The sequence below is a fragment of the Clupea harengus genome, chromosome 22 (genome assembly GCF_900700415.2).
Source record: "Clupea harengus chromosome 22, Ch_v2.0.2, whole genome shotgun sequence".
Classification (NCBI taxonomy): domain Eukaryota; kingdom Metazoa; phylum Chordata; class Actinopteri; order Clupeiformes; family Clupeidae; genus Clupea; species Clupea harengus.
The window spans coordinates 21220963-21246846 of NC_045173.1; the positions used below are offsets into that span (position 1 = coordinate 21220963).

The 25884-nt window shown below is 44.4% G+C and overlaps 1 protein-coding gene across 3 annotated transcripts in view; it reads left to right on the forward strand.

The window, feature by feature from the left end:
- The window catches only part of inpp4b (inositol polyphosphate-4-phosphatase type II B), a 67676-nt gene extending 42147 nt beyond the window's left edge, over positions 1 to 25529 (forward strand). For 2 of the 3 annotated variants that reach the window (XM_031559494.2, XM_031559496.2), the window contains 10 exons: positions 3291 to 3590; positions 5438 to 5576; positions 10847 to 11022; positions 13500 to 13623; positions 15198 to 15324; positions 16503 to 16643; positions 17793 to 17890; positions 18502 to 18614; positions 20403 to 20557; positions 24254 to 24451. In XM_031559494.2, coding sequence (XP_031415354.1) covers positions 3291 to 3590; positions 5438 to 5576; positions 10847 to 11022; positions 13500 to 13623; positions 15198 to 15324; positions 16503 to 16643; positions 17793 to 17890; positions 18502 to 18614; positions 20403 to 20557; positions 24254 to 24431 — 1551 coding nt within the window. In that variant the 3' untranslated portion in view covers positions 24432 to 24451. Of the gene's footprint in view, positions 1 to 3290; positions 3591 to 5437; positions 5577 to 10846; positions 11023 to 13499; positions 13624 to 15197; positions 15325 to 16502; positions 16644 to 17792; positions 17891 to 18501; positions 18615 to 20402; positions 20558 to 24253; positions 24452 to 25057 lie in introns of those variants that run through there. The other variant, XM_031559495.2, reaches the window with a different exon arrangement.
- Positions 25530 to 25884: the final 355 nt, after the last annotated feature.

Below are 25884 nucleotides of genomic sequence, written 5' to 3' on the forward strand. Positions count from 1 at the left end.
TTGCTTGCTTGCCTGTGTGTGTGTGTGTGTGTGTGTGCGTATGTGTATGTGTGTGTGTGTGCTCGCGTTCAGCAGTCTATGAGTGTGTAGCCAGGCTGCTCAGCTTGCAGAAAGTTCACTCACAAGCCCCTGGTGTCCCATCCGTCACGTATTGGAAACCCATGGCCCGTGAAGCCTTCCGCTCGGAATGCAAGCTTGTGCTTTCCCCCACGCTGCCCGAGTGGCGCCTCCCGCCCCGCCCCGCCCCGCCCTGCACACCTGGGGAAGGGAAGTTGAAGGCCATGCTGATTTTCCCACACCCTTCTGCTGCTTGAACTGCAGTCAAACCGGTATCAGTGTCTCTCTCACAGCCATTAGACACACACAAACACACTCTTCTACTATCCATGGGAGGTCTGCGATGCTTTAGTCAGTCATCTTAAAGCAAATCCAGCACACAGCGCTGGAATCAGCATGGCGCTTTCCACCAATTAGCTGTGTCTGTCTGGAGCTCTGAGCCTGCTGACAGCTCCTGGATCAGACAGACAGACAGACAGATAGGCCCTGGTGCTAGCATGCTGTGAGGGGGGGGGTAAGTGGGGGGTTGGGAGCAGCAGTTTGCACTGCGCTAGCCAAAGCTTGGGGGCGGCCAGAGGGGTTTTGTCAGTGCTTGAGGCAGCAGTTTTGGCCAGTGCTAAATGATAAGCGACGCTTTTAGGAGCAAGAGCACTAGGCAGTCACTGGGAAAACACTGAAACACATTCAGTAGAAGTTCAGGAGCAGAGATTTATAGTGGTGAACCATCAACTGTTGGTTGTCCAAAACCCTTTGGAAAGGGTTTGGATATTGTGGTGGTGCTCCTGGTCGGTCCATACAAATCTGACGAGAGGTTCCATGATAACCCTGTTCCAGCTTCCCTCAGAATCCCTGAGTGGTTCTCAGTGTATTAAACACAATCCCTGATTGGTTCTGTGAACACGGAGTTGTTTGATTCTGTGCCACGAATTATGAAATGAATGGCAGCACATGGACAAGGTGTTACTTATTAACACTTGCTGGTTGTCTGGTAAGCAAACTTTCTTGGAGGAAGCCACAGCATAGCATGCAAGCCAAAGTAATAATCAAAAAGGGAGGATCAATAAGAGATTAATGTTTGCTTTTTCCTGAGTTTCTGCCCACAAGGAAGTCAGGGACAGGAAGGGAATGAATATAGACAGAACCCCAGACAGTACTGTGTGTGTGTGTGTGTGTGTGTGTGTGTTTGACCTCACCAGTCACAGACAGGATGCATAGAATGGTGTGCCCTGCTTTTGTTCATTCACCCCAGCAAATGCAATGAATAATAAACAGACTGATAGATTTCAAATTACATTTAAAAGATAAGCCAAGCTGAATTTGAATATGGATTGACACATTCCCCACATTCCATCAAGCTTTTGTCAGGGTTTTTTTTTATTTTATTTTCACCAGTTTCTGATTACTTCTATGCTGTGTGTGTGTGTGTGCGTGCGTGTGTGCGTGTGTGTGTGTGTGTGTGTTTGGTGGTTATGCGCTGCATATTCTCTATTCTCTGCTTTCATCTCCAGATGAGTCTATCAGGAGCTGAGAACGGCTTAATCTCCCTAAATGAAATGTTTGTGTTTTTTGAAAGCAATGAGCCCACTGTACATGGCTTATGGCGCCGGCCGGCTGTGTTCTTGATGGAGCTGAATAGGGCCTAAAGCTGCCTGGAATGATGTTCCATTCGGCTTGCCTCCAGCCTCCTTCAATTCAATTAGACATGAGAGAGCTTTTCGCCATCTTCATCACAGAAGGCATGGAGCTCTTACATTTACATTACATTTAGTCATTTAGCAGACGCTTTTGTCCAAAGCGACGTACAAGGGAGAGAATATTCAAGCTACGAGCAATAGAACCTCTTCTCTGGCGATGGCCATTTCAAAACAGGAAACAATGGGCCATGTTTTTTTTTTGTCTTTTTAAGTCAGGCTGAGTGGCTGTCGTTAATGAATCCAGACCCAGTGCGTGTGGAGTCGGCCGTGACAGGGAGGCCGGTCTGTTTTGAAAGATCATTAGAGCAGAGTGACTGTGATGTTGGGTTAGTTGGGTTAAGCTTTAAAATACGTCCGCTGCATCATCTAGCACTGCACCCTGCAGTTACACAATCAATCCATGTTCCCCTCCCACTGAATGTATTTCTTGCCAACTCTTGTCTCCCGCTCTCTTGTCCTCTATCTCCCTCTATTGTCCTCTATCTCCCTCTCTTGTCCTCTCTCTCTCACTCCCTTTTTTGCTCTCTCACGCATATTTCACACTTGTTTCCTCCTACATGGGGTTAGAGCACATTTTTGTTATGGTGACAAATGTTTGCAACCATTCTATCTCTCTCTCCATATCTCTCTCGCTCTCTCTCTTTATATCTCTCTTTCTCTCTATCTCTCTCCACCCCTAAGCAGCGCGCGTGTGTGTGTGCGTGTGTGCGTGTGTGTGTGTGTGCGTGTGTGCGTGCGTGTTTGTGTGTGTGTGTGTGTGTGTGTGTGTGTGTTATGGGCTCAGTGGTTAGCTTATTGGGATGCTAACTCAATTATTCTTGAGAGCCCTTATCAGTTCCTCCACGGAGCCTCGGCCCCCGGTGAGGATCGTCAGCATACAGTAGCGTATGACTGTGAGATCAAAGGCACTCCTCTTTCTCCCCCTCTCTGTCTCACTCTCATTTTCTCCTCCTCTCCTTCCTCTGCGGAGGCCTCGCTGAGGTGTAATTGAATTGTTTGTTGTTGTTGTTGTTGCTGCTGCCATAATGCGAGTCAGGAGGCTCATCCTCCTTTCTCTTCCCTGCTTTTTCTTCTCCTCTCCTTTCTATCTCTCACACTCTTTTTCTTTGTTGCTATTTTTCTTTATTTCCCCTCATCTCTCTCTCTCCTGCTCCCCTCTGCCTCCCCTCCTCATCTCTCCGTTGCACACGCACGCACACACAGCTCTACATTCTCTTTTATAACAAGTTTACTTTCTGAACAGGAGGAAGAAGAATGTGTGTCCATTGGATTTTCTACTTTGTCTATTTGTCATTGTTCTGTCTGTCTCTTCATAGTCTGGAATGCTTTCTCTCATTCTCCGTACTTCACCATCCCTCTCTCTCTCTCTCTCTCCCTCTCTCTCTCTCTCTCTCTCTCTCTCTCTCTCTCTGGGGAAGTTGTCAATGTTGAACTATGTGTTATAAGGGTGCAGTGATGTAACGGTTTAAATACTGGTTCAATAAACATTAAAAGAGTTTCAACCCCCCCCTTTCTCTCTCTCTGTCCCTCTCTCCTCAGACGGAGCAGTTTGTGCACGCTCTTAAGGATGAGCTGGTGAAGAGTGCTCTGCTGGCCCTGCACGCCGCGAGGCCCGGTTATGTCTCCAAGACCCAGACCCAGACCCAGAACCAGACGCCACTGCACCTGCGGCCCCAGACGCCCAGCCATCCCGGCCAGATGGGCCCGCAGCCAGACGCCGTCGTCTGCAACAATGTGGACGGAGCGCAGACACCCACCAAAGAGGAGCCGCCGGCAGCGGCACCGCTGGAGCGCCAGAACTCCATCCCACACCACAAAGAGTACGACGAGGAGGAGTGGGCAAGTGCTGCATTATGTCTCTCCCTCTCTGTCTCCTTCTCCTCCCTCTCTGTCTCCTTCTCCTTCCTCTCTGTCTCCTTCTCCTTCCTCTCTATCTCCTTCCCCTTCCTCTCTATCTCCTTCTCCTTCCTCTCTATCTCCTTTTCCTCCCTCTCTATCTCCTTTTCCTCCCTCTCTATCTCCTTCTCCTCCCTCTCTATCTCCTTCTCCTTCCTCTCTGTCTCCTTCTCCTTCCTCTCTATCTCCTTTTCCTTCCTCTCTCTCTCCTTCTCCTCCCTCTCTGTCTCCTTCTCCTTCCTCTCTGTCTCCTTCTCCTTCCTCTCTGTCTCCTTTTCCTCCCTCTCTATCTCCTTCTCCTTCCTCTCTGTCTCCTTCTCCTTCCTCTCTGTCTCCTTCTCCTTCCTCTCTGTCTCCTTCTCCTTCCTCTCTATCTCCTTCCCCTCCCTCTCTATCTCCTTCTCCTTCCTCTCTGTCTCCTTCTCCTCCCTCTCTATCTCCTTCTCCTTCCTCTCTATCTCCTTCTCCTCCCTCTCTATCTCCTTCTCCTTCCTCTCTATCTCCTTCTCCTCCCTCTCTATCTCCTTCCTCTCTATCTCCTTCTCCTCCCTCTCTATCTCCTTCCTCTCTATCTCCTTCTCCTCCCTCTCTATCTCCTTCTCCTTCCTCTCTGTCTCCTTCTCCTCCCTCTCTATCTCCTTCTCCTTCCTCTCTATCTCCTTCTCCTCCCTCTCTATCTCCTTCTCCTTCCTCTCTATCTCCTTCTCCTTCCTCTCTATCTCCTTCTCCTTCCTCTCTGTCTCCTTCTCCTTCCTCTCTATCTCCTTCCCCTCCCTCTCTATCTCCTTCTCCTTCCTCTCTCTCTCCTTCTCCTTCCCTGGATCTGCTAACAGAGGAATGTAAATGTGAAGAGGGAAGCCGGTGAGTTCGAGAGAGTGGTTGTATGAGAGATGGAGTGAAACAGAGAGAGAGAGAGAGAGATAGAAAGCAAAGAAGAATGCGTGGAAGAACACAGTGAGCTAGTGACTGTCAGTTTGGCAGCTAGTGCACAGTAGTGCGGCAGAGGATTAGAGGGAAGAGGGAAGAGCCGAGACAGCCGTCTCTTATCAGTGACCGTTCACAAATTCCAGCCCTCTTTCACAAACAAGCACAACCCCACCCCCCACCCCCCCAACACACACATGTGCACACACACACACACACACACACACACACAAAAGACGTAGCAGCCTTCTTCGCCTGGTTATTGCTATGAGGAACACAAATGACTTCTTTCTGCCGAATGGAGAAGGATTGTAGGGCAATCAGAAGTAGCCACTCTGAAGGCCAAAAGAGTCAGCCCCCTCATTGCTGCAGGGAGAGAGAGGAGTAAAGTCTTAACGACGGTTGTTACGCGGGTTTCGCACTGAACTGTTGCTGGACACAGTGCGCATGACCCTTGGAGTTGACCCTTGAAGAAGCAGTGTGTTTGTGATGAAAGTGTTTGCCCTCTATGCAGTGTGGGAGAGTAAACAGACAAACAACCCTGTGAATGAATGTAGTGGAGTGGAGCGGAGCATTAATTGTGTGTGAGAAACAATAGCCCTTTTTTGTGGGCTTTCCTCGAGGCCATAACACATCACTAATGAGCATCACCAGGCAGTGAGCTTCAGTCATCCAGCCTTAGAGAGCGCAGGACGGTGTGTCACAGGTTCAATCTGCACCATCACAGCCTCTCTGTCAGCAGCGTGTCCACGATGGTCACGGCCAGCGTTATATCATTCAGACGTCCGCTTTGTGTGTGTGTGTGTGTGTGTGTGTGTGTGTTCTAGAAAGGAATGCTTTTCTGACTGTAGTTTTGGTTCCTCTAGGACAGGGTGTGGGCAAACGTGGCCAAGTGTCTGAACAGTGTGATCGCCGTGGTGGACAAGCTGCAGGGGCAAGACAACAACAACCAGGAGTCCGCACCAGACCAGGCCCTCGCCGACGTCATCACGTCACACAACCCCAGTATGTGCACACAGGCTGGTGTACACACACCAACGCACACACACACACACACACACACACACACACACACAAACAACACACGCGACAAACACACACACACACACACCAACGGACAGACACACATACACACTCACACACATACACACATAAATGCACACAAAACACAGAGTCACAGTTCCCATCATGTCACGCAACCCTGGAATGCACACACACACACACACACACACACACACACACACTCGCACAGTTACACACCCAAACGTGCTGCTCTTTCAGCGTACAAGGCCAGTAAGCATTAGCGTCCATCCCCTCAGGAGAAAAAAATGTATCTGACATTATGGAGTTGGATTACCACACAGTTGTCATAATATTTGCCCTCGTAAACACTGTTGGGCACAACACATCATCAGTTGTCATAATATTTATCCTCATTAATGCTTTGGACAGAAGTCATTAGCTGTTGTCATATTTACCCACAGAAATGATCTCAAAGTTTGCTTTCCCCTAAACTGACTGACGCTTGGTCAGCTTATTCATTTTACACACACACACACACAACTAGCGTTTTAATCCTTGCTAGTGGTCCATGCACACTCAAGGCGGAGTCTCCCCCAAGCATGCTGTGCGAGCGGCTTTCATTTCATGGCAAAGCGACTTGACCTTCATGGTTGTCGGGGCTTCAGTAGAGTGTGTAGAGAGACAGAGACTCCATCAGAGCGCCCCTCGCAGGGCGGATGACTGAACGGCACCACCAGGCTCCCCACACCCCGCAGAGCAGAGAGCCTGAGACGGATGGAGGTCCTCTGAAGAGCACCGCCATGGAGCACAGTCTCTCTCAGTCTTATTTTAGTTTTGTGTGTGTGTGTGTGTGTGTGTGTGTGTGTGTGTGTGTGTGTGTGTGTGTGTGTGTGTGTGTGTGTGTGTGTGTGTGTGTGTGTGTGTGTGTGTGTGTGCACCTCCATGGAGCACAGTCTCTCTCTGTCATGCTCCACGCAACATCGTGTATGGGCATTTTTTTTATGTCTGTCTGTGTGCATGAGGGGGTTGTATGTGTAATTATTATAATAATAATAATAATAATAATTAATTTTATTTGTAATGCACTCTTCATTCAAAAGAATCTCAGAGTGCCAACATATTAAAAACTAACTATAATAATACAATAAAATTAAAATGAATTAACATAAGCATAATAGAAAACGTTTTAACATTTTAACACACGATTTAACACAAGGCCGGAAATGCCTTCCTGAATAAAAATGTTTTTAGTCCAGCTTTAAAGGAGTCCAGCGTCTGCGTTGCCCTTAGGTGGTCAGGGAGGCTGTTCCATAAGCGTGGCGCTGCCGAGCAAAAGGCCCGGTCGCCCATGGTGCGGAGCTTTGTTTTGGGGACGCGGAGGAGCGAGCTGTTTGAAGACCTGAGGGTGCAGGTGGAGGTTTGGGGAGTAATTAATTCTTGCAGGTAGGGAGGTGCATGCCCATTTATGCATGTATGGGTGAGTATAAGGACTTTGTAGTCAATCCGGAAAGAGACAGGGAGCCAGTGTAGTGAGTGTAATATTGGTGTTATGTGCTCATATTTCCGGACCCTCTTTAGGATCCTGGCAGCGCTGTTTTGGATGTATTGCAGCTTCTGGATGTTCTTGCCAGTGATCCCATAGAAAAGTGAATTACAATAGTCCAGTCTTGAGGAGATAAAGGCGTGGACAAGCTTCTCTGCATCTGATAGGGTTAAAGTGGGGCGGAGTTTGGAGATGTTTCTTAGATGATAAAAGGAGGTTTTGCACAGGTGTTTTATATGGTCATTAAAGGTCAGGTGAGGGTCAAACCAAACTCCGAGATTAGTGACTGTGGAGGAGAGGGGGATGACCTGGCTGTCGAAGGTGAGATGAGTTAAGGAGGATGACTGAACCTGGTGTGGAGTGCCAACAAGAAGGGCTTCGGTTTTGCTACTGTTTAGCTGGAGAAAGTTGTTGCTCATCCATGCCCTTTATCTCCCCAAGACAGGCGGTGAGACATGACATGGCTGCAGTGGGGCTTGGGGCAGTTTTGATATAAAGCTGTGTCGTCAGCATAACAGTGGAAAGACATCCCATGTCTGCTGATGACACAACCGAGGGGGAGCATGTAAATAATGAAGAGGATGGGGCCGAGGACCGACCCTTGCGGAACACCACAGGAGACAGCCTGATTATGTGAGGGGCTGCATCTTTTTCGATCCAGCCATCGGACTTTGTCAGGTTCCAACCCCTTATGTGAGGGGCTGCATCTTTTTCAATCCAGCCATCTGACTTTGTCAGGTTCCAACCCCTTGTGTCCGTCCTCACAACAAAGCCTATGTGCAGACTCTCACAGAAATAAGACAGACGGTCATTCTTTCACACACAAAGCCAACTGGAAGATATGAGGGCATACACACACTCCCACAAGTCAGGCGAGAGAGAGAGAGAGAGAGAGAGAGAGATGACACAGTTGTCAGAGTTCAGCCTTTATCTTTCCACCTTCATAATTACCACAGACCAATGCACTGATAAGATGCGTTAAGCCTGGCTGGGCAGGTGGGAATGAGTTGAGTTCAGACCTGAGCAACTGTGCGCACACACACACACTCCCACACAAAAGCAAACGTACACACACACAAACATGTACACACACACTCTCACACAAAAGCAAACACACACACACACAAACATGTACACACACACACACACACAGACTCTCTCACACAAAAGCAAACACACACTCACACAAACATGTACACACACACTCTCACGCAAAAGCAAACATGTACACACACACACACACACATGCGCACAAAAACACACATGCGTGTTCATGCACACAAATGCGCACAAACAGATTCAGGCCCTGGCTGAAAACACCCTAACATCACAGGTGGACACTGTGAGGAGGATGCAGACAGACACCGCTTGGGTAAACTGTGCATACACACACTGCACACACACACACTGTTCATGCACAACATTAGTTTGGCTGCACTGACCATAATACATTGTGAAGCAGGAAGTACAAAAATAAACTCAGAAAGCGTACACATTCGTTGTCCCTCTCTTGTCATGAGCTGATGCTCTCAGTCTCTTGCTCTCTCTAGATTTCTCTCTTTCTGTCTCTCAAGACCATCTACCAACTAAAGGCTAGTTTGTGGTTTTTTTTGTAGACACCACCGCCCTCTAGTAGCTGTTAGCAGGTATTGCAGGCTGTTTATTGACTGCATTCTCTTTCCAGTTTCGACCAACCTTTTATGTAAAGTCCTCTGAGGGTTGGTTGCTTTCAATTCCATCATGCATGCCTTTGGAGGATGTGGTGAAGAGCCACTCACACTGTCTCAGCACACCAAACCTCCAATGCATCACGTATAGTAGATGCTGTGCATTTATGTGTATTGAGAAACCACACTAAATGAATGTCTGCATTTCTCTGTGCGGATGTTTATCATCAGAGTTATCCTGCACTACAGCTGCCTGATTTCCATGATAAGGGAACAAGAAAAGACAGGAAGAGGGACATTGGCGTTCAAGCTGATCAGTTCATCTAATAAGATCAGATCATTGAGCTGGTGCTGTGGCACAGTCACTGATATTGACCCTAACCCTACACATCGCCTCCCTTCTGATCTCTTTTGATGTACCTGTCCTTGGATATATTTCTACATGTGTATAACACCTGGCATCAAACATTGCCACAGGAATCTTTCCTTTTCACTCTGGACCGCCCAATCAAACTGTGCGAGTCTCTGTGTGTGTCAGCTACTTGCTTTATGTAAAGAGAGACAGACTCTCTCCACCCGATTCCCCTCTATGTACAGTGGGTACGGAAAGTATTCAGACCCCTTGACTTTTTTCACTCTTTGTTTCATTGCAGCCATTTGCTGTGTAAACAAATCTCAGAACTCCAGGATATGTACCGGTTGTGAGCCTCCACTTGTAAAAAGCATTCGGAAGGAAACCCAAGCTGGGCAAGTGTAATCACAGCAAGAATCAGCATGGAACTTTTATTCTCAAGGCTCTTAACAATTCACTGCTGTTCCACAAGAGATAGCAGACTAGGGAGTGAGGTCGTCCAGCCAAGCTGTACATCAAGAGTGATGATTTATCATCCCACTCTTCAGGTTTCAGTCCTAACTTATGTTTCCAGTTAGGGTTTGTGTTTCACGCTGTAATAAAATGCATCTCACACCCTCTGCTCTCTGACCAACCTTGATACCTCCTCATCTCATACCAGAGATTTACATTTAGTCATTTAGCAGACGCTTTTGTCCAAAGCGACGTACAAGGGAGAGAACAGTCAAGCTACGAGCAATAGAGACCTAGTGTAACAATAAATACTACTTTACATAATAAATAGAAAGACAAAAATAGAAAAGAAAAAGAAGTGCAGGAATGTAACTGCTGTAAGTGCAAGTTAAGCACTAGTTGAAGTGCCAGTTAGGAGGGGAGGTGCTCTCTGAAGAGTTGGGTCTTCAAAAGCTTCTTAAAGGTAGAGAGGGACGCCCCTGCTCTGGTGGTGCTAGGCAGTTCGTTCCGCCAAAGTGGAGAGATGAGCAAACCAGTCTCGTCACTTACAGATTCTGGTGCGCTTTTCACTGTCTGTGTTGTTTCACAGGACAAACTGCACCACACATACACACACACACACACACACACACACACACACACAGAGAGAGACACCCCAGAAATTGTTCCAGAGTTCCACTGGCACTCACCCCCTTTCCCAGCTGTTCCATGATAATCTGGTGGCAGGCCCACAAGGCTAGACAGGACATACTACTGACTGGCTGAAAAGAACATGTTTTTTATGAGCATCTACTTTTGGTGTCATCTTCAAATTAATTCTGATGGAATATAGTCATGTGAAGGACAGATAAACACAGCTATTGTTCCCAGTAGCTGCCAAGGCTATGCACTACGTAGTTATTTGTTTTCGGGTCAGAACATCCCATAGAAAATGTATGAAAAGTCTTCAGAGCATGGCATTGCCAACAATATCACCAGAAGACACCAGTTAGCAAGCTTCTATCAGTGCCAGTTGGGCTGTTGGTGGCGTTTTTGCATGCTAGGAAGCTCACTGGTTTGAGACTCCACAATACAATGCTTCTTTAAAGAAAAGTGATTCTACTTTCCCTCTCTTCATTTCCATCTCTCTTTAACCCTCTGTCCCTCTTTCTCCTTTTTTTTCTCTCTCTACAACTGATTTGTTTTGCTTTCCCAAGTGATCATCTCTCTCCCTCCCTCCCTCTCTCTCCTGTTGTAGCGGGTGAGTGGCGTGAGCAGTTGTCTCCTCTGGTGGCGTCTCTGAAGGAGTGCGTGGCTGAGGTGGGTGACCGTGCCCAGAAGTCCATGACCTTCGTCCTTCTCCAAGAGGTGGTGTGCAGCATCCCACAGGGCCTCTTCCTCCAGCAAAGACGTGACGTAGTTTTCAGTCAGGCGGTAGGTCAGACGCCTCAGTCCTCTTACAAATACAAGGGAGCTGGCACATATGTCAGCAAATGTGCTTTGCCTACGTATGATACATTTCAGTCAGTCTTCAAGGATCCTAAACTAAAAACATACAAATTAACCAATGTTGTCCAGATGTGTTGTCCTTCTTCACATGTATGTGTACGTCGTCAACCTGATTCTCACCTGAACCACTCCTATTGACCACAAACTAGAATTATTCACTCAGAGGTGCTGCTGAGTATTAAACTCAGCAGCACCTCTGAGTGAATAATTCTAGTTTGTGGTCAATAGGAGTGGTTCAGGTGAAAACCCTGTAAACCCTGTAACCCTGTCTGTGCCTTAACCAATTTTGTGCGAAAACATTCAAGGTTAATCATCGACTGATATTTGCAGAAACACACGTCACATCTCACACACAGTCATAGTTTGGCTAAATTTGCTGACGTTGACCCGGTCAACCCGGTGTTGTTGAAAAGTGATAATAAAGGTTGAATTTTATAGGCCTATCATGTGAGGTTCAATATAATTCAATTAAATCGTATTTATTTATACTATATTATGTAATGTGGACTCTCTACTGCTCCACTTGTCTTTCTCTGTACAACTATGTTCCATTTAGGATTTCCCACGTAGAAGACTGTTCAAACACCCGTGTGGTATAATAAATATTTACCCTTTTCATGAAACAATTTGTTGAAATGAGGCAAACAAAGAGGATCCTTGGCACACACATAACATTACATGTACCACAGTAAGAGAGTTTCAACCCCATTTTCATGTTTCCACTGCCAAATCTTGTTTTAGTTCAAATACCTCAGTACTGACTGAAAATAAGCAAACAAAGAACTGGCCACCCAACTGGTCAGCCAATGCATTCAAGTTCAAGTTCAAGTTCAAGTTCAAGTTTATTATCATTTACTCATACAGCATTTATCAGTAATGAAATTCTTTGTGCTCAGTGTCCGTTCAACTTAGAGAATAAATAAATTAAATACTGGAGAATGGAGAAAAAGGGTAGGAAAAAGAGAAACAAATTGTAGTGCAAAAAGATATTTCAAGGACAGTTCAGCATCCTGATGGCATGTGGGTAAAAACTATCCCTGTATCTGCTGGTACGGGACCTTATACTCTTGTATCGCCTTCCAGAAGGCAGGAGGGAGAAAAGACTGTGGCAGGGATGACTAGGGTCAGAAATGATCCGCTTGGCCTTCCTCCTGCAGCGCTGGCTGTAAAGGTCCTGGATGGATGGCAATGCAGTCTTTATAATACGCTGTGCAGATTTGACCACTCTTTGTAGTGTCTTCCTGTCCTGGGCAGTGCTGTTGCCAAACCATGTTGTAATTCCACCAGTCAGTATGCTCTCAATGGTGCAGCGGTAAAAATTGGTCAGTACAGTGCAGTCCATGCCAAATTTCCGCAGTCGCCGCAGAAAAAAAAGCCTCTGTTTCGCTGTCCTTGTAACCACACCAATATGGTGTGTCCAGCTCAGATCCTCGCTGATATTGATACCAAGAAATCTGAAACTTTTGACTCTCTCCACAGCCGTGCCCCCGATGTGAATGGGTGCATGTTCTCCCTGCAGCCGCCTGTAGTCCACTATCAACTCCTTGGTTTTTGCTACATTAAGCAGCAGGCTGTTATCCTGACACCAGGATGTCATTGTTGCCACCTCTGCTCTGTAGGCAGACTCATCACCATTCTTGATGCAGCCGATAATGGTGGTGTCATCAGCAAACTTAATGATGGTGTTGGAGCTGTTAGTGGTTGCACAATCATAGGTGAACAGGGAGTACAACAGTGGGCTTAACACACAACCCTGTGGGGCACCAGTGCTGAGTGTTAGACTGGTTGAGGTAATGGTATTTAAGATCCTTAGGGAACAATTCGACAGCCACCTGGTCATTATTGGAAAAAAATTGGGACCAAAACACAGACACAGCTGCCTACCACAGCCAATCCATAATCTGAAATATAACATGAAATATAAGACGTCTCTCTTTTGTCGCTGACTAAAGGGGAACCTTTGTTACAAAACTGAGTAGAGAGAACGTTTACTAGCCTTAGTGAAGAAATGGACATCTCTTTCGAGATTGTGTGTTCTAAAGAGGAACCTGTGATCCCTTTTGAGATCATTTGTTTTTAGGAGCAGGATAAAGGCATGTCATGGGAGTAATTGTAGGCTATGGAACACAACTCACACTCTTCACCCCAACTTTTGTCACATAAAAATGAGCAGTTTGTTTTAAAAGATAGTACACAATTACCTCATAACTGAAAAAAATATGTTGGAGTACAATGCAGGCTTACAGATGACTTCCTCATAGATTAGATCCGGCGTAAAGTCCAGTAATTAATGATGCCGTGTCGAGTGATGGTGTGTGCTGTGTGTAAGCATGTTGGTGTGTCTTTCTGTGACGGTGTGTATGTATATGTGTGCTTCCATAAGTGTGTGTTTCTCTCTGCAGCTGTCATCATTGGCATGTGGCTTTGTGATGCGGCTCTATGCGGGGCTGGAAGATAAGGGCTTCCTGCAGCAGCTGCACCTGGTTGGTCTGGTGGCCCAGTTCGAGAGCCTGCTCAGTACTTACAGTAAGTACTCCTGGGGTCAGAGGTGAAACAAACGCACAGCTCCACACAAGGGTTCTCTTGCCTGATTGCTCGCTGCCACAGGGCTATTGTGGCAAGCCTTAATTTCGCTCATCTGACATATACTTGATATATAGCCACTGTTGCCACAGCTCATTCCATTGAAACTAAACAAGAATTCATGGACATGGGTAACATTTAGCTACTTTGCCAAACCATTTAGTCTGAGGCATTCCCATTCATCAGAGCCCGCTGATGTCCATGGAATGAACTGTTTTGTTATTACCCAAGTGGTAACAGTATTTATGTGTCGTGTATATGTCCAACAACTGAAACGAAGGCTTTCAGTTCACAGCGTGCTTTGGAACTGCCCTGGAAGTGGTGAGCTAAGTGGTTGTCACAGTGAAAAAGCTACATTATAGAACGACAAATGCTGATGGTTGAAATTGACTTTTGGGAGTAAGGTCTAAAGTGCGATGTTAAGCACCACAATAAATGGGCTATGGTTTCTGGGAGGAATTGGTCTCAGTCAGCTTCACTCCACCACATGGAAGATATAGACATGGCATGGAGGAAGGAAAGGAAATGGAAGGGAGGATAGAGGACTGTAAAATCAAAGAAGGCTGACAAAAAAGTTGAAAAGAGTAGGAATTGATGGACAGAGTAATTGAAAGAACAAAGGAAAGAAGAGTGAACAGGAGTGGCTAAGGATAAAGACAGCAAAGAGAGAGTGAAGAGGGCAAATATTGAAAGAAGGAGAGAAAATGGAGTAAAGCAGAGAGATGGAGTCTGAGAGAAAGTAGACTGCGAGGTATAGCAAGAAAGATGGAGAGATGGAGAGAGAGAAAAAGCAGAGCATGGAAGGTAACTCTTGATATTCCTAGTTATACAGTTGAATTGAGAGGGACAGAGAGAAGAGGAGCCTTGGAACCTTTTTTTTCTCTCCTTCTTTCAGTATTTCCCCTCTTCACTCTTCTTTCCATTCTTTTTTCACTCTTGTTCACTCTTCTTTCCTTTCTTCTTCCTTTCTTAACTTTTGCATTTCATTCACTGGTATTTCCTTCAGGAAATGCATATTATAGTTGATTGTTGATTATGCTATGCTTATACATTTGCTTATAAACAGTTTTAATTCTTGGAATGATTCCACCATTTTAGTCTGTTAGGGATTAGTGTCTCAGGGTCTCATGTACTGGTTGGCTGAGTATTCACGCATCATAAGCAGCAGTCTCACGCTGTCTCACGCTCTAGGGGTTTTAAGAGTCTGTTTCAGAGGAGTTGGCTCTGAGTTTGAGACTTGGGGAAGGCTAGGTCTCAATCTCCTTGTAAGTAATGTTTTGGAATATGGCATCAGATTATTGCTGTCCTTGTGCTGCTAGAAGTTTGAGAGGTTTTTTATGTAAACAGAAACAATAGCCATCAAACCATTTGAACAAAATAGTTTAAGTACTAAGTATTTAAGAGTGACAAAAAAAGGTGCAAATGTAAAACATGTCAAATAAATGGTGGTGTACAGCATTATGGTCATGCATATCAGGAACAGTTGTTGTAAAGATGTTTGATGATGTGTGTCATAGGTGAAGAGATTGGAATGCTAGAGGACATGGAGACGGGAATATCTGACCTGCACAGAGTCACGTTCAGAATCACAGAGGCCAAGTCTGACGATCCCTCAGACCTACAGCCGGTTGTCAGTGGCAGGCGGTAAGGCAGGGTATCAATGTGGTGTGTTTTCCCAGAGCTTTCTTAAGTAAGACATAGGCCTACCTTAACTTTTTTGAGGTGTTACCCAGAGCATCTTTAGCTAAGGCATACTTTCTCTGAGAAGTACCTAAGGTTGGACTGGAACACTCGTAGCTATATCTCAACACAGTTTTCAGATAAATGTCAGTGTCTGGAAGTATGCATTGGCTGTGATGTAGGACCAAGATATGTGTTGCATTACACTGTGTGCTTCATTAAATAGATAAACGTCAGTATAAAATGAATTATCCATACATTATGAATCCGTTGTAAATACAAATCTATGAGTAACATCCAGCCTACAATCGTCCTTATTTGGGATCTTTTTTATTTTGACTTGCATAGTATTTCTTGTTGAGGTTCTTTCTAATAATGATCGCATGCACTCCAATCTCACTCATGCTCAAACCTACATGAATGACAGTAATCGATTCCAGAAACATGGATCCAGAAGTTTACATAGGATGGTTTCTCTTAGTGGAACTCTCAAGAGATGGGTTGCGGTGAAATAGAACATCCTATCATCTTTTCCTAACCACTTTTACTTGACCTTGATGAAAAATGTCATGAGGTCAAGGAAAGATGTGAAGAAGTAGTCATAAGGACTTAAGAAAAGACAACCGCAGTGCTAAGAGAATCCCACTGCACTTACACTAAGCTGCATAATTATGTGAATGCATGCTGTTGATGTGGATCGTGTTGATCAGCTGTTGTTGCTGCTGCAAGGAATTGTGGGACAGCTTTATCTCCTGTCTTTTCGTAAAGGATGGTCTAGTGTACCCTATGCCAAAGGAGATAAGAACAGAAGCATTGAAGCACCTTTCCTTAATATTTAGAACATTTGAACGTTTCTTATCATGGCTGCCACTTATATACTTCTGGGTCATTTAAGCAAAAAAGACTATTTAACTGCAGCCATGGTTTGGGAAACACTTGTAGAAAAATAAACACCTTTAGAAGGTAAACCCTCTGGATCTTCGTACAATGCTGTGTATTACATCAGTGTATTACATCATGAAGTATATCGTAGCCATCCAATTAGCCAAAGTCCCAAGCGTCACTTTTCTATGTCTGCTCTTTCTGTCTCTCCTGTTGTTTGTTCTCCCTTTCTCCTCCTCTCCTCCTCGCTCACTCCTCAGAGACCACTACACTGTGGAGGTGCCGTTGCCACGGCAGTCATTCCAGATCATCCCGCCTGAGCTGCGGGAGGGGAAGCCACTACAGGTGTACCCAGTGCTCTTTAACGTGGGCATCAACGAACAGCAGACCATCGCTGAGAGGTATGCCAGCAGCCACTAAGGCACCAGACAGGCCCCATGCAAACAGTCTAGCGACAGTGGTACAGGAGGTAGAGAAGTCGGTTAGTAATCAGAAGGTTGCTAGTTCGATTCCTGTCGAAGCGTCCTTGAGCAAGACACTGAACCCCTAATTGCTCCTGATGTGCAGTGTGCCATCAGTGTAAAATGTAAAATGTGTATACATTGTAAGTCGCACATATGTAAGTCGCTTTGGATAAAAGCGTCTGCTAAATGACTAAATGTAAATGTAAATGTACTGTCTTGAGGATGTCATTTTACAAAACAAAACCTATACATGAAATGACATGTACGAAAATACGGGACAAAACGCGTTTCTTATTGATTCAACATGGGACGCAGCATTTTATTTTTCAACACGGGACGATCTCGTATTATAAGGGGCGGGTGGCAGCCCTATAGTGCGACCTGACGTGGGCGGAGGAATGTGTGCCTGTCATGGCAGTCTTCAGTGGACAGGTGCGTCTTCAAGGCCAATCATCCACAGAAAGTGACGAGGCCCAGACTGTTAGCCAGTGTTGTCGCTAACCACATCAGCTGCGTTCTTCTGTATGTGGATTACTTGTTCAGCTGGATTTCACTGTGGATGATTTTACATTTTCCTCTCGTTCTTTTCATCTGATATTGGAATAGGTGTCAATGCAATGCAAGAACATAAACTCCTTCAGAGGAGCAGACTCCTTAACATACAAAGGATTAAATCATTAAATCAAGTTGTAACCAATCATAGGAAACCTTACCCAGCCATGCTATATATATGCTATATGAACTATTTTTTCTCAGTTATGCTCTGCTGGTTAGGCTAACTATACTATACCTCATCCCCTAACTGAAAAACAGAAAAATATGCTCTCTTGCCATCATCGCCGCCTATCGTCACCGCCAACTAACACATGCTGATGATGGACTTCATGGGAGTGCAGAGTTATCTATTGTAACTGTGGTCATGCTTTTGTTCAAAGAACCAATCTAGCCAGAAGTTGAGGCAGAAAACTGATCTGGTATTTATCATAGTATCTCATTTGTGTTATATGAAGAATGTATGAAGAACAAGACATAACCTAATGTTCAGATCTGTAATAATTTGTTTCCAATTCTGCCACTTTTGTGCAGGTTTGGTGACATTTCTTTACAAGAGCGGATAAACCAGAGGAATTTTGAAATTTTAGATGGTTACTTCAAGACACTGAGTGCCAAAGTGCCATCAGAATGTGAGTCCATGTTACAGCTTTTCTGCTTTAAACATGTATGAAATGTAAACAGTGAAGTGTTGCAGCCTGTACTTTTTGTCCTTGAGACATAATGTTACCATACCAATGCAAGTCTGTCATATTTAGTATGAGGGAATTGCCAACCTCGCCCTCCTCCACACATCTGCCAAGTAGGCACTCCCTGCATACAAATTCATTTGTGATGACCCACGTCACAACCCATGATCTGACATAATAATAAGTCATAGTCATTTGCATGAGAATGTACATACTACCGACATCCTTTAACATAACATTTCAAATCTTTTCAAAAGGTTTGAATCTGAGTTATCTCATTTTTTTTACGTTTGTAACTTTTTTCATGTAATAATGTTTTCCTCATAGTAAAAAATGTATTGCAGCACAAAATCCTGTCAGACTTTGTCCCTCTGTCAAGCTCAGTCAAGTTTATCAAGGCCACATTCTAATGCTAGCACTGTTAGGCCCATGGGAACACCCTGGGAGCCTATCACAAAGATGTACCTTGACCTGTAATTGGTGATTAGGTGATGGTTCATATATTTGGTGATGATTAATATGATTAGGTGATGATTCATATATTTGTGCCCCAGGTCTGCCCTGCTTTCAGACACAGATGGATGTGAAAGAATTACTTGAAACCCTTGGCCAGAACGTTGTTACTAAGAAGAGGAAGAATGTGGAAATTCTCTGGCTTGCTGGAACGGTAAAGATTAAGGTCACAGATATGTTTTGTGTGTGTGTGTGTGTGTGTGTGTGTGTGTGTGTGTGTGTGTCTGCACGCACGCATGCATATCTCTTGGTGTGTGGGTCTGTGTCTGAGACAAATCTTGTGAATCCACAACATCTAAAAGCTGTTTAGTGTGAAAGCTTTGACACAATTGCTGAAACTTGTGTCCTGGAGCTATCAGCAGAGTAAATGAGCTGGCTTCACTTGCACATGTTTATTTTATGAAACAGTCATCCAATCAGTGCACTTTCACTTTCCATATTCAGTGTGTAGTCTTTAGTATTACTACCCTCTGGGATTGTCTGTCACATATATATAGCATTTGAAATATGGGCTCTGTGCTCAGCAGCAGATGTGTTCATGTGCTGGTGTGGCTGACACTAGTGTAATTGTTATGGCAGGAAAAAGAATGTAGGCTTGTTAAGAAGGAAGAACAGGTTGAGGACACTGAAGGAAGAGAATATGACAGGGTGGGAAGCTGCATAGACTACAATGTTAACTTAAGCAAAGCCTTTTCCTCTTGTACACTTGAAATTGCTGTGTAGCTGTATTTCACTTTTCTCTTGTGAACTCTCTTTTAAAAAGCTCCGCTAGCTTAAGAGCCATGTCTGCAACGTTGAAAATAACAGTCCTAAATAGTGCTAAACTAATTCAGGATATGTTTTAAGAAACCCTATTGAAATACTCAGTAGACAGAATAGGCCTATAGTTCCAGGTCAGTACACAGTCATTGGAAAGGAAGATAAATTGGCACGTTTGAATAGTAGTAAAGGGCTCAGTGTTTCAGTGATGAGTGGTGCGTGCTATCATGTTCCATCCTGCAGAACAGGTTTCAGGTTGAGGTTGACGCCAAACATTTCCAGTTGATTGCCTTCTGCTTGGTGTGAATAACACCTCGGCTACTTTGTAGCAGGTTCGACAGGCTGCCTGGAGCGTCAACCAGGAATTTATTGACTTCTGGGTATTATATTAGTGTTTTTTTGTATTCGGCTGACATACGTCAGCTCTCTTAACTTCTGTTGGATAGTGTGCCTATGATTGGTGTGTTTTCAAAATGATGGTCCAAAGTGAGCTTTAGCCTTGATGAAGAGAGATGGTATGGTTCCAATCTGGCCCTCTGAAACCATATAGTTAACAAAGGACTGAAGTGTGTTTAATGGGCGTTTGATTGGGTTTAGGAGCATTTCTGTGGTGCACCAGCCTCACCATATTGACATCAGTGGTGGACCATGTTTTTTTGTGGTTAGGCCTTCAATGTCTATTTGTTTAGTGACAAAAAAAACTATTAGGGAGGGACCCTACACAACCAAACAGTTATTGTTTTGTAAGTCATAAGAATGCTGAAGCCTTCAACCTGAGATAATCTCCTACAGGAGATGATGAGGAGGACTTCCTTGCAGATTTAGTAAAACTATCCATATTTTGGAGATTTGGTGGACAGTGATTTTTCCACAGTCAATAGGAAACTTATCTTTAACAACCTAGAGTTCATTTTCTCCAGTGAGTACAAAAGAAAGGTTGCTAACCTTCCTAAATTGTCAAAAGAGATGTACACTTACTTAGAAATGGTATTCAAACACGAAACACACACCCAGAATTGCTAGATCACATTTGACTTGGACAGGGTTTTCTACATCTGATACCAATCACAAGGGCACTGACCAGGAAACAACTCTGTCTCTTTTTTTCAGGACTTAAGTCCACATTCCTTTTCCTCACATTAATGAATCCTGTGGTGTCTGTTTGTTTACCCTCCCCTGCCAGATCTGCCGACGACTGAACGGCATTCGCTTCACCAGCTGCAAAAGTGCCAAAGACCGGACGTCCATGTCTGTCACGCTGGAGCAATGTGCCCTGCTAAGGGACGAACACCAGCTCAATAAGGACTACTTCATCCGGGCCCTGGACTGCATGCGGAGGTAAGTACTCCCTGAGCTCAACATCATATACGCCTATACACCTCCCATGTCTGCACTGCTCCCTACATCTCCACTTTACTGGTACTACTCATCCACCTCATCTCCATCCCTTCCTCGTGCGTGTGTGTGTGTGGGGGGGGGGGGGGGGGGAGGGTTCCCATCATGTCACGGCTTGGAGATCATCTTGTCCCCAGGCCTGCGCAAGACACACGACAGGCCTGGCCTGAGAGGCCACATTCTTTAATAATCGTTGTCAAATGTTAAAGCCATATGAAGTGACATCCGTTCGGGTATCACCACTTTTCAACTAGTTAAGCAAAGGAAAGTCACCTGGAGGTTGATGGTAGAGTTCAGATTTAGTTTTAAGAATAACCTAGGTGAGTGTTAATTTGTTAAAAGACAAAGACCTAGCAAAACGTTCATTTCCATCGGCCGCAGCACCTAGTCCATGTACTTGGGCACCACATTGTAATGAATCGGCCATGTGGAAAGATGTCCCTCATCCACCTGTGAGGAGGCCCCAGCCTAGCGGAAATGCTTCCAAATGCTTCCTCTCCTTTTGTCTCCCTGCCACTCCCTCCCCCAGCCGTCCTGATAGCATCACATCAGCTGGGGTGGTAGGCAGCTGGAGCCTTCACCAGGGCCCAGATGCACTTTAGATTGTCCACAATAACAACAAGAGATGCATTTCAACCAAGAAAATGCAAAAGTGTGGTTGCTCAACAGTGGCAGAGTCTGTTAACAGTAATACTTGCACTTAAAGAAATCTCCTGACCAGGAATCGAATGTGGGTCAACTGCCGAGAAGGCAGGACAGCTAACCAAACTGCCACTGATGCTGTAGCCTATACCAGCCAACTTGCTGACATTGTTTTCTGTAATTCAGAAATATTGTAATCCTCTAATTGCAAGCCTCCACGATCAAAGCAAATTTTATAAGGTGATGATATGTGAGTTATAGAGACATCAAGATTGTTACATTTGTTGGGACATTTTGTGGCCTCTAGACTCTAGCCAAGGACTCTAAGTCTGTTTTGTTTTACAATGTGATTTTACGATGTGTTCCCAGGACCCAAAGTCACCCAAAGTCTTTATACTGGGCCTTTCGTGTGAGTCTTCGTGTTCTGTGTACCAGTTGTTCACCACACTGGAGTTACTCTTTGCTTACTCTTGGGTTTTCTCTTTGATTGTTTGTTGTCAAGCAGCTTGAGCCAATTTTGGACTTGTTTTCGTGTTTACAAATTCCCTGGGATTATCTGCCCTGTTTTTTCCTTGGGATATCTTTTTGTCGGGATCTTCTGTGCTTTTGGATCAATTCTTGATTTTGGAAATTAAAAGACCACATTTGTTTTCACTAATGTGTGCACTTGGGTCCTACATTCCTCAGCGTGACACACACTGGTTTAGCATTCTAGCTGCCTGCATTCATTCCCCGACTCCATCCTGACAGATATATGTCTAGGGGCGGCAGTGGTACAGGAGGTAAAGAAGTCGTTTAGTAATCAGACGGTTGCTAGTTCGATTCCCTGTCGAAGTGTCCTTGAGCAAGGCACTGAACCCCTAATTGCTCCTGATGTGCAGTGTGCCATCAGTGTAAATGTAAAATGTGTATACATTGTAAGTCGCACATATGTAAGTCGCTTTGGATAAAAGCGTCTGCTAAATGACTAAATGTAAATGTCAATGTAAATATTTTACCATTCATTTAAATGTGAAAAAAAATAGGTATGAAAAATTACAATAACAAAAGAATAACAGGGCAGTGCAAACATTTGTACAAGAGCACTACATGGGATCAGGACAGACACATCAGAGTTGGAAATGTTGATATCTCAAAAGTGATGTCAGAAGCTGAAGCGATGCCAAAAAATAAGTGGAATAAGAATACGTAATAAATAAAACTTCAGAAGATCAATAGTGTTATTGTTTACGCAAGCACACTAAACATAATAATAAATAAAACTTCAGAAGTGTGATGCTGTGTGCTTGAGCACACCTTGAACTACCCTCTAAAGAATCAGAGTCAGAATGCCTGAAATGTTTCAAGGATAGGTTAAACTGACTGAATGATGAAGTTTGAATCAAGTTCGATCAACGCTCTGCTCCTACGACACTAGCGAAACACGGCTGAACCATAACAAATAATAGAAAGTCTATCGCTTCTGTCACTACTACTGCTTGGTCAGTGTGATCCCCACCTTAAGCTACTCTGTCTCTGTAGGCCTACTTACATTCTAACAGTTTAATTGGAAAGACATCACAATTACAAATTGCTGAACATTTGACTTGGACAGGGTTTTTCTACATCTAATACTAATCACACTACCCAACAGTAACTTGAGAAGAGTAATGTGCCACATTAGTGACTTTTGTCAACAAAAGACATCTTACACTGACGTCTTGTCTGTGTACCCTGCTCGGTCTTGAGCCTGGTATAATTGGCTTTTTTAGTCTTCGGGCACTATTAAACTGCCCACATTATATCAGACAGCATTTTGTGGAAGAGAACAGCGGAACTAATGTTTTATGGCAAAATAGCCTGATTTATGAATGGATAAAAAAGGCTTTTTGTGCACGCCTAGTTCCATTTTCCCAATATGCCAAAGATAGTTCATCAGTACTCACTTAGATTCATAATGTCTGAACTTTTCCAGATGAATTAAAGCAGTGGTTCTCTCATGAACTACTTGGATCCTAGTTCTTTAGGGTGTGGCTGTGAACACTAGCAATGGATTATTACACTCAACATATTTTGCTCGGGGGCAAAATTGTACATAGATTCATTTGTCATTGTCTTTTGAGCATCAAGTCAGCCTTTCATTAAATAAAGCAGTGGCTGTTGAGATAAACCGGTTTCCCTATAAACCTCTGAAGGACCTCAGTTTAGTATCTTCTGTAGATATTTATTTCATATAATGCTTATCAGTAGTTTGTGATGCTGCAAGTGCTGTCTTAGACTTTGGATTCAGATGGCTTGTAACCTGATGAACACCACTACCTCTCTGGAGAATTCTGCTGCTGCCAAAGACTCTGCCTGATTCATTATTCTATTATAGGCCTTTTCCACCGACAGGGAATGGGTTCTTGAACCAGTTCCGTTCAGGATTCTTTGAACCGTTCCACCAGTTTTGAGCAGAACCATTGTAATCAAGGATGCGTCATCAGTGGAGTGCGTTGCACAACGCACAATGGAAGTTAACAGTAGTAGCAACCCACAAGATTACCCTCAAGCCTTTGTCCCTCTATTTCAGATATTTTTTTCCCTCCAAAATTTGGTGCGCAAACCAGAACTAGTTCCTTGTTGGTGGAAAAGGGGTATTAGAGAGAAAAAAAAAGAAAAATGAATGTTTCTGCGTGACTAGTCTGAGGGGGGCAGCGCTAGGAGCTCAGCATGTGTTCGCTTCCACCACATCCTCCATACATGCTCATATTGTCTGTGATTGGTCATTCTTAAAATGAGTGGACCTGCCCCATCTATGTGTCATCCCAGCCAGCTTCCTGCTTGCCTGCCTCTGTGTGCATGTGATTATGTATTTGTGTGTATGAGCTGGACTGAGAATGCACTGTAGTACTAACACTGTGTGTGTGTGTTGGTCTGGATGTATGGGTAATGTGTGTGTGTGTGTGTGTGTGTGTGTGTGCGCGTGTGTATGCGTGTGTGTACGCGTGCGTGTGTGTTTCTTCTTGGCTCGCTTAGCAGTCGGCTGGCCCAGGGAGAAGCTGCTCAATGGGATGACCCAGAGGCAGGCTCAGTAGCCAATCACAAGCCGGCCTCTCGCCACTTCTACCCAATTGCCCTTCTGCTCGTCAGCTCTCACCTGCTGGTGGTGTGGCTGATTTTAAGTCTTGTTTTTCTGCTTGCAAAATATCAATAAACTTGCTGATCATGCCATGACAACTGACTCGTTCTGTCATTTCTCCCACGACCAATGCCAGATCTACCGTTGGCCTTTGATACCTCTCACAGCAGGGAGTTTACATGTGTTTGGTGCTAGACACACCAGCAGAGGCTCTGAGCTCCATTCCCCCTCTGTTACCAAACTGTACTCCACCCGCAGGGCTGAATGTATCTGTTGAGTTTTCAGCCACAGGCCAGTCTCTTTGTGATAACTGAGTGAACGTCAGACGAATATCACCGATTTCCACCAATACCAATTACAGATAGAGTAAGGAGATTACACATCAGTGATTCATTCTGACCTGTGAGCTGCTGTACCTCTGCGACGCTGGTGTCACACACACACACACCTGTCATCTATACAGCCTCAGGTATGCATTCAGGCAGATCTTACTGAATACTGACCTCAAAATTCCACTCCAGTTACAGATACAGATTCCATCTATTTTACAATACTAAGGTGTGTACTGGGGCAGGGAACTAGTATTGAAGGTTTCATTTTTAAGTACATCAGACATGAAAAAAAAAAACATTCTTCTTCTTTTTTATTCTTTTTTTCTCATTTTTTCCCCTCTTCCCTAACCCCCCCACCCCCCACACTAGAGAGGGATGCCGAATTGAAAATGTCCAAAAGAATATTAAGTGCCGCAAGTATGCATTCAACATCCTGCAGCTGATGGCGTTCCCCAAGTGCTATCGGCCTCCTGAGGGGACTTATGGGAAGGTGGACTCCTGAGATGTGGGCCCAGAGCTGCATTCCTGTGTCACTGACCACAGCCTGTTATGAGCCGTGTGGGTGGGTGTGGTGGATGTACATTTTCTAATGGCTTAATGCATCTAACACCCACCAGCAGCCACTGTTTCTGGATCACTTCGGTTTAAATCAATTATGTATATATCATTTCTGTTGCTTTTTAGTGTATGTCATTTTTAGTGTATTTGATTGTCTCTACTTTGTTGTGTTTTTGTACAGTCTGGGTTTATATTTCATTGCTTGTGTTTGATGGTTTTTCTTGGCAATGTTCTGAACCCAATCCATTTTTGATTTCACAGTAAAATCATATCTCCCCAAAAAGAGCATTCAAAAATCATTTGTTTTTCATGTTGAGGCATCACACATCTCAACCCATTCCATTTTCAAGTTGTGCATGGTACAGACATGTTATCAATTCCATGAGCACTAAAGCACTTTACAACCATGTAAGGGACTTTGAACATAACAACATTTATTGCTCCCTTGTTTGTTAACTTATAGAGGGGGTTTTGGTTGAATATGGATTCAGAAACACAAAAACAAACCATGTATATATATATATAGTCCAGCTCATTAAACATCAAATGCACACTTCAAATCAGACTTGGTGCAAACCTTTTTCATACACCTTATGAAAATGAATTGAATACTAGATGCTAAATAAATGTACAATTAA